Source organism: Strongylocentrotus purpuratus, unplaced genomic scaffold (genome assembly GCF_000002235.5).
Source record: "Strongylocentrotus purpuratus isolate Spur 01 unplaced genomic scaffold, Spur_5.0 spur5_scaffold_5, whole genome shotgun sequence".
Lineage (NCBI taxonomy): Eukaryota > Metazoa > Echinodermata > Echinoidea > Camarodonta > Strongylocentrotidae > Strongylocentrotus > Strongylocentrotus purpuratus.
This window is the reverse complement of record NW_022145611.1, coordinates 17,714,471-17,727,952: the sequence shown is the minus strand read 5'-3', so window position 1 is coordinate 17,727,952 and position 13,482 is coordinate 17,714,471. Positions and strand designations below refer to the sequence as shown.

The following is a 13,482-nucleotide window of genomic DNA, read 5'->3' as shown; positions in this document are numbered from 1 at the left end:
CAGAGGTGCTTCCAAATATTATCAAGGAAGTTCTTTTAAATAACGGTTAACACAACAACTGAAAAAATTAAACAAATTCTTCTGCATAAAAGGACAATAAAGGAGGAGATGTGATGCATTGCATCAATGAATGGTAATTTCAAAATACTATCATAAAGCTTACAAAACTGAAGATTTATATGTACAGCATACAAAAGGGTGAAGAAAGTTCCTGAACCTTCCGAATGTAATGAGCGTAGACTTGTGAGCAGTGCTGTAGGCTGGTTCCAAAGATTTTAATCTATTCCATGATAAAGCACCACCTTCCCTTTTAATTTCATATCAGGACCCAAAGCAGAGTCCCTATTCTCACCGCTATATATGTATTTGTTATTGCTTGCTTGAGCAGAGATATGAAGCAGTGTCTAGCTATAATATATCACTAAGTGCATATTTTACTTATTTAATCTGATTAAAGAGGATATTACTCGAAGACACCTTGCAAGACAGACTGGTTGCCTGTAGATTATGCATCCTTGATGGTGACTGCAACATCCATACAAAGCTCTTCCACCGTTGCATCATAGAGGTACCAAAACACAGCCAGAGTCATCTAGAAATCAGATGAAGAAATCAAGGTGGAAAGAATGAGGCCTATGAGGGTAAATACTTTTGATTGATTACTTAATTCATTAATTAATGCATTTATTCATGTCTTTATTTGTGTGTGCCACTACTTGAATTGATCCATCCTGGTAAATCTATTTCTGAATACATGTACCGTATACACAAATATCATAACTTTTGTAAGTTATTAGAAAGAAATGTTACCTCATGCAAACTACCATCTCATCCCTCTGTTAGATTATAAACTTTCGTGAGCTGAACACACACATTGATGTGTCATCCATTTTGGAACAATGTACAAATCCTGGTATTAAAAACCTTATTTTTATCCATATGCTTTTAAATATATCAGCTTCCTTATCAATCATGAACTTGTTTTGTAACATCTACATTATATATAAAACCACATATTTATTAATTGGATTGGGCTGAAATATAACATTTCATAAACCTGTGAGACCATATTTTCCCTCAACGCTGTAGGGTTTTTGTGTATACTAAATCCTGGAGGAAATATAAGCCCTCAACCAAATGCTTTAATAAACCAACTCCATTCAAAATTATGCATAATACTGTTCCATCGAAATTAAAAGGTGATCAACATGTATGACTTCTAACTTAACATTCAGAAGTAAGGACACTGGCATGGGAATAATATGTGTCCCCTCTTCCTAGTTTCCTTGCATACAGCAGGGTGGACAGATGGGCCAACCGTCTTATGTGAGTAAAGGCACATAAAGTATTTAACTTACAGATGGGTACTCGGACGCTATGGGCAGGCTATACTTGTATTTGTAAGCATTTCCGGCTTTGGTGGGGCATGCAACTCCGCAGGAGCATGCATCAGAATTGGTGAGAGGAAAGGGAACCTTAATCCCGTCGATCTGACCATAGACCTTGGCTGTTACTGCTGTTACCTCCTTATCTGTAATATATAAGGGTCAACAGGTACTAGATCAATATGAAATGTTCACACTTGTTCATTCTTGTAAACGTTTTTCAAAGAGTAAATGATGGAGGGATGACTAGTACGACAACGGCATATTTGTCAAAATGCCAATAAATATATAACAGTATACAAGGAAGTAGTCCAAATCATATGTGACAGATAATGAAAATGAGTTTAGATTTATTCTGTGACAGGCTTTTCTTTGAAAATTTGTTTACTATAGCTATCGATGTATAAATCGTCTAAAATCCTCAAATCTGTTTATGGCATCATACAATATTTTTCGCATTTAGAACTTCAGAATGTTTCATACATGCATCAATAATAAATTGAACACCATATGATGCAATACAGATTTCCAAATGAATCAATGTATGATTATCAAACATCTGTTTGATATAACAATGTCACAGCCCTTGTTCATTCTTTTCGCTCAAGTAAGCCCAAGTAGTTTACATACTGTAAATTAGTATAATTTTAGACGAACTGTAGTGAGTCTAGTTTGTAGGAGTATACTATAATAAGCTTATAATATATGTGCATACTTACCAGCAATAAAGTCAATCTCTATTGAAGTATTTGTTCCTTTGATTAAGGGGCAAGGCGGTACAGAACATCCCGCAACGAGAACATTTGTTAGCTGAAATCCGTCTGTATAATTTAAAAAAAATATATTAAATTGAAAAAATTCCAATGCAGGATGCAAATCTTGCAACTACTGTTAACATGAAAAATATTTTCATTGGGAAAGTTTGCTCATCTTGGTTATCCGTCATCCTAAATTTAATTTTCTGATCTGATGGCAGCGTGCATATTATTTTGATTTCATGGAAATCAATCAATCAAGCCCCAGAAAAAAAGTTCTAGCACTTTTTTTTAAAGGCTAACATTTAAAATGGACATAAAATACAAAAATACTAAATAAAACTGTCCATGTTCTTTTGTGGTTTTGCCGCAGAGAACTAGATGGTGACAGAGAGTGAGTGATATTAGCTGAACATGACGAGAGTGATCAAACATTATAATGGTAAAAATGACATCATACTAAGTACTAGATACATGTAGGTGTGTCTCACATAATATACTAGACCGAATGTTCCGTCTCTTTTGTTCGTTAGCCTCTTATTTGGGTAGGGTCGGCTTTCTCTTTAGAGACGGAAGCCGACTATAGTATACGTATTCACTTTCAAACACCAAGGCCATTTATGGCCATATTGTTTTGCCCCGAAAATTCCCCCAAATTTCATTTTACCTCGTGCATATCCAATTTATTTTATATTGTAAATTAGGCCTAGGCTATAATAAATTGGTGCCACTTACCAACTTGATTGAAATAATCCGTTTAATGGTCCCTTTATAGGAAATTATGGGTCAAAATCGACATCCATGTTGAAAATCTTGAAAGCCGTTTTTTAACTTTCGCTGCGCATGACGTCATCTTCTTGATTTGATTTTGTTTGGCAATCAGTCACAGTTGACTATTTTTGCCACACACTATTTTATGAATTATTTATATATATATATATATATATATATATATATATATATATATGTACAATTTCATGTCATAAATGACTATTTTTAGGATTCTTTCTCTTTCCATCTCCTTTCCTTCTGCTCATTTTCTTTTATATTCCTTTTTTTGGTTTTTTTTGGAGAAAATTCAATAAATTAATAATTTTGGAAAGAGACGGCCTAGCAAGTTGTACGTACTTGTCTTAATCTCATCCCTTCTAGTCTACGTCGAAGGCAAAATGATTATGAAGAAAAACTGATAATGCCATTACGACGTGTACATGTAGCTCGCGCACAGTTTTTCCTTCATAATAATTTTGCCTTCGGCGTAGGCTAGAAGGGATGAGATATAGATGACGTTATGCGCAGCGAAAATTAAAAAACAGCTTGCAAGATTTTCAACATGGATGTCGACTATGACCCATAATTTCCTAAAAAAGGGACCATTAAACGGATTATTTCAATCAAGTTGGTAAGTGGAACCGTTGTATTATAGCATAGGCCTAATTTACAATATAAAATAAATTGGATATGCACGAGGTGAGGTAAAATAAAATTTGGGGGAATTTTCGGGGCATAACAATATGGCCATAAATGGCCTTGGTGTTTGAAAGTGAATGCGTATAGTCAGCTTCCGTCTCTAAAGAAAGAGAGAGCCGACCCTACCCAAATAAGAGGCTTACGAACGAAAGAGACAGAAAATTCGATCTAATAATATACATGTAAGAATAGATATAGATCTCACTAGAAATGATTTTCATAATTTGAGTTGTATCTTATCTCTCAGCTAACCTTCTCTGATTAAGCCCAATTTTTTTTAATACTAAATCTCAGACTCAGAATACCAAGCTAAAGTGAGTTATCAACCTTTAACTTTTCAGGCGAACTTACATAGATCTAAGTTAGTTATCATTCCACAACAACACTGTTCCAGAGGTACTGATACTGTAGATTTATGTAACAATAAGTTTGAAAGGTTGAATTGATCCAGAGGCAAAACTAACTTGACTGCAGAATTAAGACCAAACTCCAAAGTCATTATCTATTTCGATGTTTATGCAGGTCTATTCTGCAATGATTTTCTTAGTTTAAAAAAAGGAACAAATCGAGTTAATCGACTCTAGTCTTGTCTTTGACTAGATTTAGTATGTTCACTCACCTGATGTTTTGCTGCAATTTCTGAAAATAGGACTATCACCACCAAGAAGAGCAGGCTTTGAAATTGATTTTATCAGAGTCGCTGGTTTCAGATCATACATTGACACAGTACGGGATTCTGCTACATTATGGCAGACAAATACCAAGCAAATAAATGTGAAGATTATTCTAGCCATCATCTTGTAATGTCCTTCTTGAAGACGTGTGGGGAGAAATCAGCTGGAAGTTGTATTGCTCTTTCAGACGAGTAAGTTATAGGAGATGTAGTTGTAGCTGTCGATGTCGCGAAGGCAAGTTCAGTTATAACAGCACATCTCATGATCTCGTGATCACATGTCACGAGCTGAAATAACCAACCAAATACAAAGAAAGCCGCCCAGGCAACCGAAAAAGAAGCAGATTAAAAAAACATAATGGACGGGGCGCGAGGAGGGGTCAGCGCTAGAATCTTTTGACGAAATCCCCCCCCCCCCTACACTTGTTCAAGTTCCCCTAAAGTACCCGTTTAACATAGGAAAGGGGACCTTTTACTTCATATAAGTGCCCCTTTTTCTAATATATAGGTGCCCGCGCGTGCCTCAAACACCTCCTATAAGTGCCCCTTTTCAAATCTGACTGGTGAATATTTTACTTTAACAAGTGTCTTTTTCTTTTGTAATTAGAGCCCCTTTTCATCTTTGATGAGTGCCACAACTCACCTCTGATAATCAAGTTTTCCCTATCATGTTGACACGTGCCCCCTTTTCTTCCTAATAAATGCCCCTTTTCTTTTTTAATAAGAGCCACTTCGCCTCCTCATAAATGCCCATTCTGACTCCTCTAATAGATGCCTCCATTAAAATCTCACAAGTGCCCCTTTTTCATTAACAAGTGCCCATTTTACTTTGTATCAAGTGCCCCTTTCCATTCTCACAATTGCCCCTATTCATCTCAGGTACTTCTTGTACTTTCCAAGTACAAGAAGTGCCCTTTACCATCTCGGGGGGGGGGGGGGGGGGGGGGGAGATAAGAGGCACTTTTTTGGGGGGCCAAATTTTCGCAAAAAATCGCACCCTTGAGCAAAAGGGGAGGGGGGCCGGGCCCCTGCCCCTGGATCCGCTCCTGTTCCCTTATATTTTGACAAGTGCCTCTTTTTCTTTGTTTGTCCTCCTTTTATTTTGTATTCAAATGTTAGAGGTACCCCCTTTGACTCTTTAATAGTGCCCCTTTTCAACTCCAAATATCCATTTACTTTGACACGTGCCACTTCTCTGTTGAGTGCCACTTATAAGGTGCGAGTAGTGCCCCATTTTCACCTCTGATAATTCCCCTTTTTACTTTGACTGCTCTTTTTATTTTCTTTGAAGTGTCCTTTTCCTTCGGGATGTGTGCCACCTTTTTTATTCACAGTTTCACAATAAACGTGCTCCTAATTTAAAGTGCAACTTTTTCTTTAACTTCACTTAAAGCTTGCTCGCTAAGCTCGCTCGCATTCCAAGTTGAAGTAATAATGTTTTTATCACAGACTTTTTCAGACTTTTATGATTAGATTGTACTTTAAACCCCACCAGAATTGTTTTTTCCTCTTTTCAAGATGTAATTTCTCACCTATCTTAAAATTAGCTTGAATATTCAGACAATCACAAACCCAACTGCAAAGTATGATGCTTTAACAGTATCTTAGACCGTTTAACGAGAGAAAGAGACATTGAAATCATCCCTGAATGATAATGTAATCACAATAGGGGTATATACTAAAAATTGTATATTTTTGCTTTGAGATTTCCCGTTGTAGGTGCCCCCCTTCTTTTTTTTAAAACCTGAAGTGCCCTTTTTGTTGGTACCCCTCCCCCTTCCTCTTCGAAATACGCTCCACTGCCCCCGCCCAGAGTTGTGTGTGTTCGTGCGATAAATATTGGCGCCTGTTAGTGCATATTCCCAACCCCGCCCCCCCCCCCAAATAAAGAGAGAAACAATTCATTGGAAATTAGGGGCGGCAGGGGGCACATAGAGGGGCGCAGTCTTATATCATATGTTGGCCCAAAAAATGAAAAGGTTAAATTCCAACGGCATTTGAAAGATACTACTAATTTAGAACTTCCCTAAAAAATGGGGGGGGGGGGGGGGGCTTGATGTCTTAATGTGGTGAAAATACCGACTATTAGTTCTCGAATCGACTTAAGAGCTATAGAGCCAGTAAGTAATAGTCTGATTTTCAGACCATTGTTCCGAATGGTCGTACGTTTTATGCTGCGCAAAGATTCAATCAGTTTAATTTACAAGAAGTGGGTTATTGAAGTTGTACCCTTTACAGTTTATGTATGTTATTACTAAAGAAGAAAAAAAAAAGTCAGTCACTCACTAGTGTCTGACAGTGAAGTCTAGCAAGTAAACGGGTTTCCTTGCATAATTTGAATACTAGGACACTACTAATGTTTATTGGACATACATGACATATTCATAATTCCTGCAAAAATCTACAGAATTTGATGTTGGCTGCAAAAGGAACATAGTATCTTTAAGTTGTTGATAATAAATGCATTACTGAGACGGGATACTCAAATCGGTTCCCTCATTTGTGTCTCCCCTTCCCCCTTCTGACTCCCCCGAGCAGAAACAGTTACTATCATTTCATGATTTTATTTCAATAAACGATTAATCTGATTTTATTCTGAATTTGTAGATGCCCGACGAGGATGCACCCATCCACGTCTTGTGATGTGTTTTCTTTTTCAATTTGTCTTTGATAGACATCATTGCATCGTAGAATGAATTGGGTATTCTGAGGCGCTAGTTATTTAGATACCGTCTAAGTATCCAAAAATTAATCTCGTACTACTCGCACTCGCACAATGCACAGTATACGTGTGTGAGTCGAGTGCTATGGTCGAGCTCCTGTTCAACTAATGAGGCCATTTCATATAGACTAAACATCAATTCACAACACTGCCAGGAGGGAAAGAAAAATGTCGGAAACCACTGTTAACGTCGTTGTTGGCAACATCACAATGGTTGATCCAGAAGTTTACAGATATTGGCTGGATGGTTATTCTGGTAAGGCAACACTTGACTTGGTCTTGACTCTTGGCCTGGTTCATCCTCATCCTCTCATCTGAGCTCAGTCTCACTCAATTAACAATAACATGCTCTAAGTTCAAACCACTAGGCTACTCTAGACTAGTCTTCTTAATCCTTCCACTCCTCCCACTTTCATCCTGTTTGTTCAATCTTTTTTTTCTTGGCTCTTGCCTGCTTTTCATTCTTTCCTCCTCCTTTTGTGCGATTGAATTTTTAGTTTGCTTAAATTCATATTTCAAATTCCACAGTTCTTGTTTAGAGTTAGACTAGTCTAGACCGAATTTTCCGTCTCTTTCGTTCGTTAGCCTCTTATTGGGGTAGGGTCGGCTCTCTCTCTTTAGAGATGGAAACCGTCTATACACATTCCCTTGATAACGCCACGGCCATTTCAGGTCGTAGCGTTTCGCCCCCAAAATCCCCCAAAGTTCAATTTGCTTGTGTTTATTTCTGACTGAGTTATATCTTTGTTATTTTTGTTGTTGAAATTTAGGCACTAATTCACATTTTTAAATAGAGATGTTTACACAATCCTTTATTTCTAGCTTATGAAGCTGCCAGAAGGAGGCATCAGAAGGTGAATCGACAGAAGCCAGGTTATTCCTTTGAGATCATCAAGAACGATACTGATGATAATTACAGAGCTTTCATCGCCATGGAGAATTATCTACAAAATCCCATCAGTCTTGCCAATCAACCATTATTTCAACTCCCTTCAGACATGCAAGGTTTCCTCATAGAAAAGTTAGTACTGACAAAGGATGGATCAATGTCTTTGTCTTTAATCTCTGTTTTTCTTTGTGGAATCTTTGCCTGTTTCAGATGGTTAAAAAATAAACTTTACTCTGATATTATACACTAGAAGTCTATTATTTTGTACTAAATTTTGTTAAAACATAGAAATGTAATATTTTAATAACAGCTTTATTGTCTTAAAAGTTAGGTAGAATATGGATTTTCATATATGAAACCATTACCCATGTCTAAAACAAATATCAGGAAGTTCATTCCTAGCTGAAGTATTTGGATCTTTGATTGATTGACAAATATTTAACCGTTCATATATCTTTGGCAGTTTCTATGAATTGGATTCCTCCGTTGCAAGAGAGATACTCGGTAAGAAGCTATCCAGCAGACATAGGAAGGACTTGGATGAGATTAGAGACAAGACCAATGTGGCTCTTAGAAGTTGCAGAAGACAGGTAAAACTCTTCATATTTTTTATAATAATTAATTTAAAAGATCTGTCCCTTGGATGCTCATTCACTATCAAAATGTGTGCTTGACCTTTTCACATTCCATGGAAAAAAAGGTTCTTTCAGCACTCCCACATTTTTTCCTCAATAATCTCAAATTAGGGGCACTTTTGTTTTGTGATGTCCAAATTATGTCTGACCAATGTATCCCCAAGACTGATGCAGAATCTTTTAATGTCTTTGATTCATGATAGAATACAAAAGGTGTCTGCATCAACATGGGAATTTTCCAATTTTTCTTCCTCATCAGTCTTATGTTTCTATTCACCTATTTTACAGGCTCCACTGATTTTATCTCCATTTTTGATGACTATTGTAACCTTAGGCTTTTTATTTTAAAAATTGAGTTCCTCTACTTTTCTGTTTCTTTCTCTCTCTCTGCCTCACATCTGTCTGCCCTTCATACAGTATGATAATTTTAAAAGAGTTTTCAAGACGGTGGAGGACATGGAAGGCCCAATGGTGAAGAACATCCAGAAACATTTCCTTCTCTCTGAAGAACTTGCCAAGTATGTAACATTGTTTTTGTTTTTGTTTATTGTGTCTCAGGTCAGTTGAAGAAATTACTTTTATGTACTGCTGAGTTATCAGAATATAGGACTGTTTAGTGTTTACCCATAATATTACAGCAGAAATGTGAAAGTACACATATTCAATCTTTATCAGGTTGAGTTAGCAGACTTTAACCCATTGGCTACTGAAGTTTCTCAATTCCATAGGCTTAATACATTAATCACCCTAGGCAATAGCTAAACAGTGGGAGTACAGCAAGTTTTGTTGGAAATAGAGTTAGATGTTAACCAGTATTACTATTTGTTGAATACTAAGATTCCTTTTTCGGGAAATAATTACTCTGAATTCAAATTTGAACAGCAATATCAATGTCAGCAACAACAACACAACAGTTTCCTTCCACGATTCAATCACCAAATACAACTGACTTTTCAATCCGTCAGGAAGTATGCTGCAATTGTGTTCTTTGCCAACAATCGTTTTGAGACTGGTAAGAAGCGTGTCCAGTACCTGACCTTCAATGACCTCGCCTACTGTGCAGATGAAATGATCAGCAGTTGGACTGTAGGCTCAGTGGGTAAGTGATCATTCCAGGCTTAAAGACCGTCAATACTACTGGGCCAGAAGGGATTAGACCACACAGCGAGGTACATGTAACTGACATGTGGCTATCTCATTAACTCAGCTCTCAACTAACATAAGAAAAAGAGGATCATGGGGGATCAACAGGCACCGATTGGGGAAGTTTTCTATATAGAGGGAGCAAGTAGCTACAAGCAGGACAGTGGTGCTTTAAATGGTACTGGAAGGATTTATCATAGTTTAATATGAACTCTTCTTGAAGGGTCTGGTTTCAGTGGCACAGGTTTTGTCATTTTCACTCTCCATGAAGCCATGCTGCACCAAATTGTTTTGAAAATAGCTGACTGGCATGTACATATAAGTTTTAAGAGAAATTTTAAATATTGAAAGATTTTGATCTTGAGATGATAGAAGAAAGAAATGCAAATATACTGGACATCCATCCATTTGCTTATTCTTGTGAAAGATTTCTGAAGAACAATTTGAGGAATGACCAGCTTACTTGTAAACCTCCTTGTATTGTTAGAATATTAAGCTAAAGGTGAATGGGGTCAGTTTACATAAGGTTGTTTGAAGTCTTGAAGTGTTATGAAAACTTGTGTGATATCCATGACTCATATTTCTTCTAACTGCCACCCTCTATAGAGAGAGGAGATGATGTCAGTCTGGTTTGTCAAAATACTTAAATTTAAATAATTTGTTTAGAGAAATAAATGCAAGATTAGAAGTTATGAGTGGTGCCTATGTGAGTATGAAGCAATGGGAGTGTTACTTGGTTCTATCACACATATTTCTGGTCTCCCAGATTCCAGGAAAGAAGACTTGGATGCAGATTTTGACCGAGAATTTCTTCAGACGCTGAGAGAACTCAAGTTTCTGGCCTATGACAAAGATGCAAGTGATCAACATAGAACGTGAGTTAGTTTAGTTCTGAGATCAATGAAAATTTTAAAATCAGAATTAAAAGTCATACAAGTGAGCATTTTCAAAGCTTGAACTCTTGTTGGGGTATTTGTATGGAGATATATGTGTTTTAATTTTGTCTTTTGTTTAATTGATTTATTGTTAGATATGTTATTAAAGTATTAGAATGGTAAACTAATTATGATAAGGATTTTTGTAGATTTCTGAATAATTACCAAACTATTAAGTATATTGTTTGATAAAGTGTCAATGCTGTTGTACTCTTCCATTTTTCTACAGATTGCTGTGCAACACCATTAAAGGAAAGATCTCAGATCGGGCCTATTCAGATATTGAAAGTGATTTCAAGGTAAGGTTTTACTCGTACTATTGCCACAGGTTAGCTCAAATATCTTTTGTTGAGAGCAATGGCCTGCTGTAAGATTACATTATTCAATGACACCATTGACTAATATTTATTGCTTGTATCACTTTGCGAAAACCACAAAACAACATTCTTTACATTTTTTTTTTTTAATCGCGCATGGCGCATTTATGTCATCTCTTCTACTTTACCTGTTGTTTTATTTCTCTTTCTGAAAATCAGACCGTCTCTCGTGCAATCATCAGCATCGCAAGTGGAATGATCCACTCCAAAGAACTCAGGGACTTCTTCAATGATGTCGTAGAGAAGGTAATCAAAGAATGCTTCCAAATCTTGATTTGTCCACATTAATGGAATAATTTTTTTTTCTTTTTCTGATGCACACTTAAAGATGAAGTTGAGTTCTGGTCATGCGATTGCATTGTGAAAGAAACGGTGTGGAACCGACCAGAAAAGGTTGATCATCTAGCATATAAGAATTTGTGTGTATTGCAAGGTTCTGGAATCGTCAAAATGATAAGAAATTTGGCCAAGTCTTGGTAAAGTTACAAACACTTGCACAGAAAGATGTATATGGGACTACACGAACACGTGGCGTAAAAAGCCGGCCCCCCCCGATTTTTACGATGTTACATGCATATTTAGAATATGAAGGTATTTGAAGAGCCATGCTTTTCAGGGAACATGTCTTAACTGATTTTCTTCCACACTTGCATAATAAAAATGATTAATGCTCACAAATTATTTTTCACCTCTTCCCAGAACTCAACTTTCTCTTTCAGCATATGCGTTGACATTGGTTTTGTGTGAAATGCAGCCATGAACCCCTCTTCTCTGTAGGAGGGGGATGAACAGTATTATCTGTTTGTAGCAAGAAAAGCATTCACTTCATGCCCTTCTGAAAAATGTAGGCTTTACCATTTATTACCTTTGCATTTATGAAGGAGAATGTGATAAAGAAATATTTTCAAACTATGACACCATGCAACATAATTAAAGTACCGGTATACAATTTTCCATAATGTTTGATAGTGATCTCAAGTTAGTCCAATTCATCTTATATCAACTTTGTTTTGAAGTTTAGATCCTGTTTAATACCATTTGTGCTTAAAGATAAACTTTAGTACTGGTAATGCGATTGCATTGTGAAAGAAAAGGTGTGGAAAGGATCAGAAACAGTTGATCATGTAGCATGTAAGTATTGGTGAGCACTGCAAGGTTCTGGAGTCATCAAAATCATAATAAATTTGACCGAGTCTTGGTAAAGTAACAAGCACTCACATAGAAAGCTATATATGGGACAACACACATGGTGTCGGGGCTAGTACTACCTTGATTTCCTTGTCTTTCTATGTTCATTACTCAGCCAGTATACATTTTCTTCCAAAATTGTTTGGCACATGTCATTTATTTGTAATCTTGAACATTCAGTGTAAGTTTCGTTTGATTCTGTGAGAATTATTTTATTTTTTTTACCAGTACTCATGGAGTTTATCTTTAATTTGGATTGTAGATTGTGGAGCCATGTAGGCATTCATCGTGGACAGCAGATGACATGAGCAAGTTTCTCACAGTCTATACCAGCAGTGCCTATCAAGTTGAAGCGATGGGCAGGTGAGTTATAGTTCTTACCTTGTTATGATGATGATAATAATTCCTGTTTTATTTGTTATGTATGATTGAGCGTTGATGTTTTTGACAGGCTTTACATTGTATGTGACCATACTATTGTGGATGTACTGCTCGTGGTCTTATCTCATAGTTCTTTTGTTTTGTTTTATAAGCGACTTTGGTTTGTATATTTCAAGCCCATCACATTCTACGGAACATGTATGTGAACTCTTTTGGGATATGAACTTCATTTACAAATGTAAGAGAGAAAATGATTGATTTAGAGGACATTTTGTTATTTGATGATATTTTTTTGTGTATTGTATTTGACTTGCTACTTTATAACAATATTTTCAAATCACTAAAATCACTAAAACAAGGCCAAGTGTGTGGATTAATGATGTTCAATTGTTTGTAAGCTATATAAACATATACATGTTTATGCAACAAACTACCTTGGAAGAAATGCAGCTTATTGATTTTTTTTTTTAAATTATAAAATCCATAAATATACAATCCATATTCTCATAATAAAATACTTGCCACCTGTTCATGGTCGACACCTTAACTATTGCCCGCACCATCGGATGAACGGAAGCTGTGATACCCACTGAATCAATATTCGAGCCAGAGAAAAAGAAACGGCGCCATCTAATCATCACTGCTGAATAACTCTAAAAATAGTATGCCAGGCGGAAATAATTTCTTAAGATTGGACAGCCTTATAAACCCAACAACAACAACAAAATCATCCCACCCCCAATCAAAGATATTTGCATCGTTACTTTTCTAATGCAGGTCATATCCTCGGAAGATTTTATCAGGTATTATTTTTTATTCTTTTGTCTCCTCCATGGCTGATAGGAATCCGAGGCTGCACTCCACTCTACAGCGTTACATGTCAACACTCAAGAAGTGTACCATAACGATGTACCACAGCTGAGGGCCAC

General features: G+C 36.5%; 2 protein-coding genes across 2 annotated transcripts; one reads left to right on the top strand and one right to left on the bottom strand.

The window, feature by feature from the left end:
- LOC579810 (NPC intracellular cholesterol transporter 2 homolog a) lies at positions 1-4,560 on the bottom strand. The gene is made up of 4 exons (XM_030999256.1): positions 4,230-4,560; positions 2,105-2,206; positions 1,359-1,531; positions 1-592 (listed from the first exon to the last, which is right to left on the bottom strand). Exons 1-4 carry the CDS (start codon positions 4,405-4,407, stop codon positions 506-508), a joined length of 540 nt encoding a protein of 179 aa, XP_030855116.1. The 5' UTR covers positions 4,408-4,560; the 3' UTR covers positions 1-505.
- Positions 4,561-7,053: 2,493 nt separating this feature from the next.
- On the top strand, positions 7,054-13,482 carry LOC579756 (acidic fibroblast growth factor intracellular-binding protein B). The gene is made up of 10 exons (XM_030999616.1): positions 7,054-7,261; positions 7,828-8,026; positions 8,358-8,484; positions 8,947-9,047; positions 9,495-9,628; positions 10,439-10,547; positions 10,837-10,906; positions 11,144-11,230; positions 12,435-12,535; positions 13,397-13,482. Exons 1-10 carry the CDS (start codon positions 7,174-7,176, stop codon positions 13,473-13,475), a joined length of 1,095 nt encoding a protein of 364 aa, XP_030855476.1. The 5' UTR covers positions 7,054-7,173; the 3' UTR covers positions 13,476-13,482.

Coding starts and splice junctions, on each gene's coding strand:
- LOC579756 (XM_030999616.1), top strand. CDS start 7,174: ATGTCGGAAACCACTGTTAACGTCGTTGTTGGCAACATCACAATGGTT. Junction 9,048..9,494: donor CTCTCTGAAGAACTTGCCAA/GTATGTAACATT, acceptor TCAATCCGTCAG/GAAGTATGCTGCAATTGTGT. Junction 10,548..10,836: donor GCAAGTGATCAACATAGAAC/GTGAGTTAGTTT, acceptor ATTTTTCTACAG/ATTGCTGTGCAACACCATTA.
- LOC579810 (XM_030999256.1), bottom strand. CDS start 4,407: ATGATGGCTAGAATAATCTTCACATTTATTTGCTTGGTATTTGTCTGC. Junction 1,532..2,104: donor AGAGATTGACTTTATTGCTG/GTAAGTATGCAC, acceptor TATATATTACAG/ATAAGGAGGTAACAGCAGTA. Junction 593..1,358: donor TAGCGTCCGAGTACCCATCT/GTAAGTTAAATA, acceptor TCTGATTTCTAG/ATGACTCTGGCTGTGTTTTG.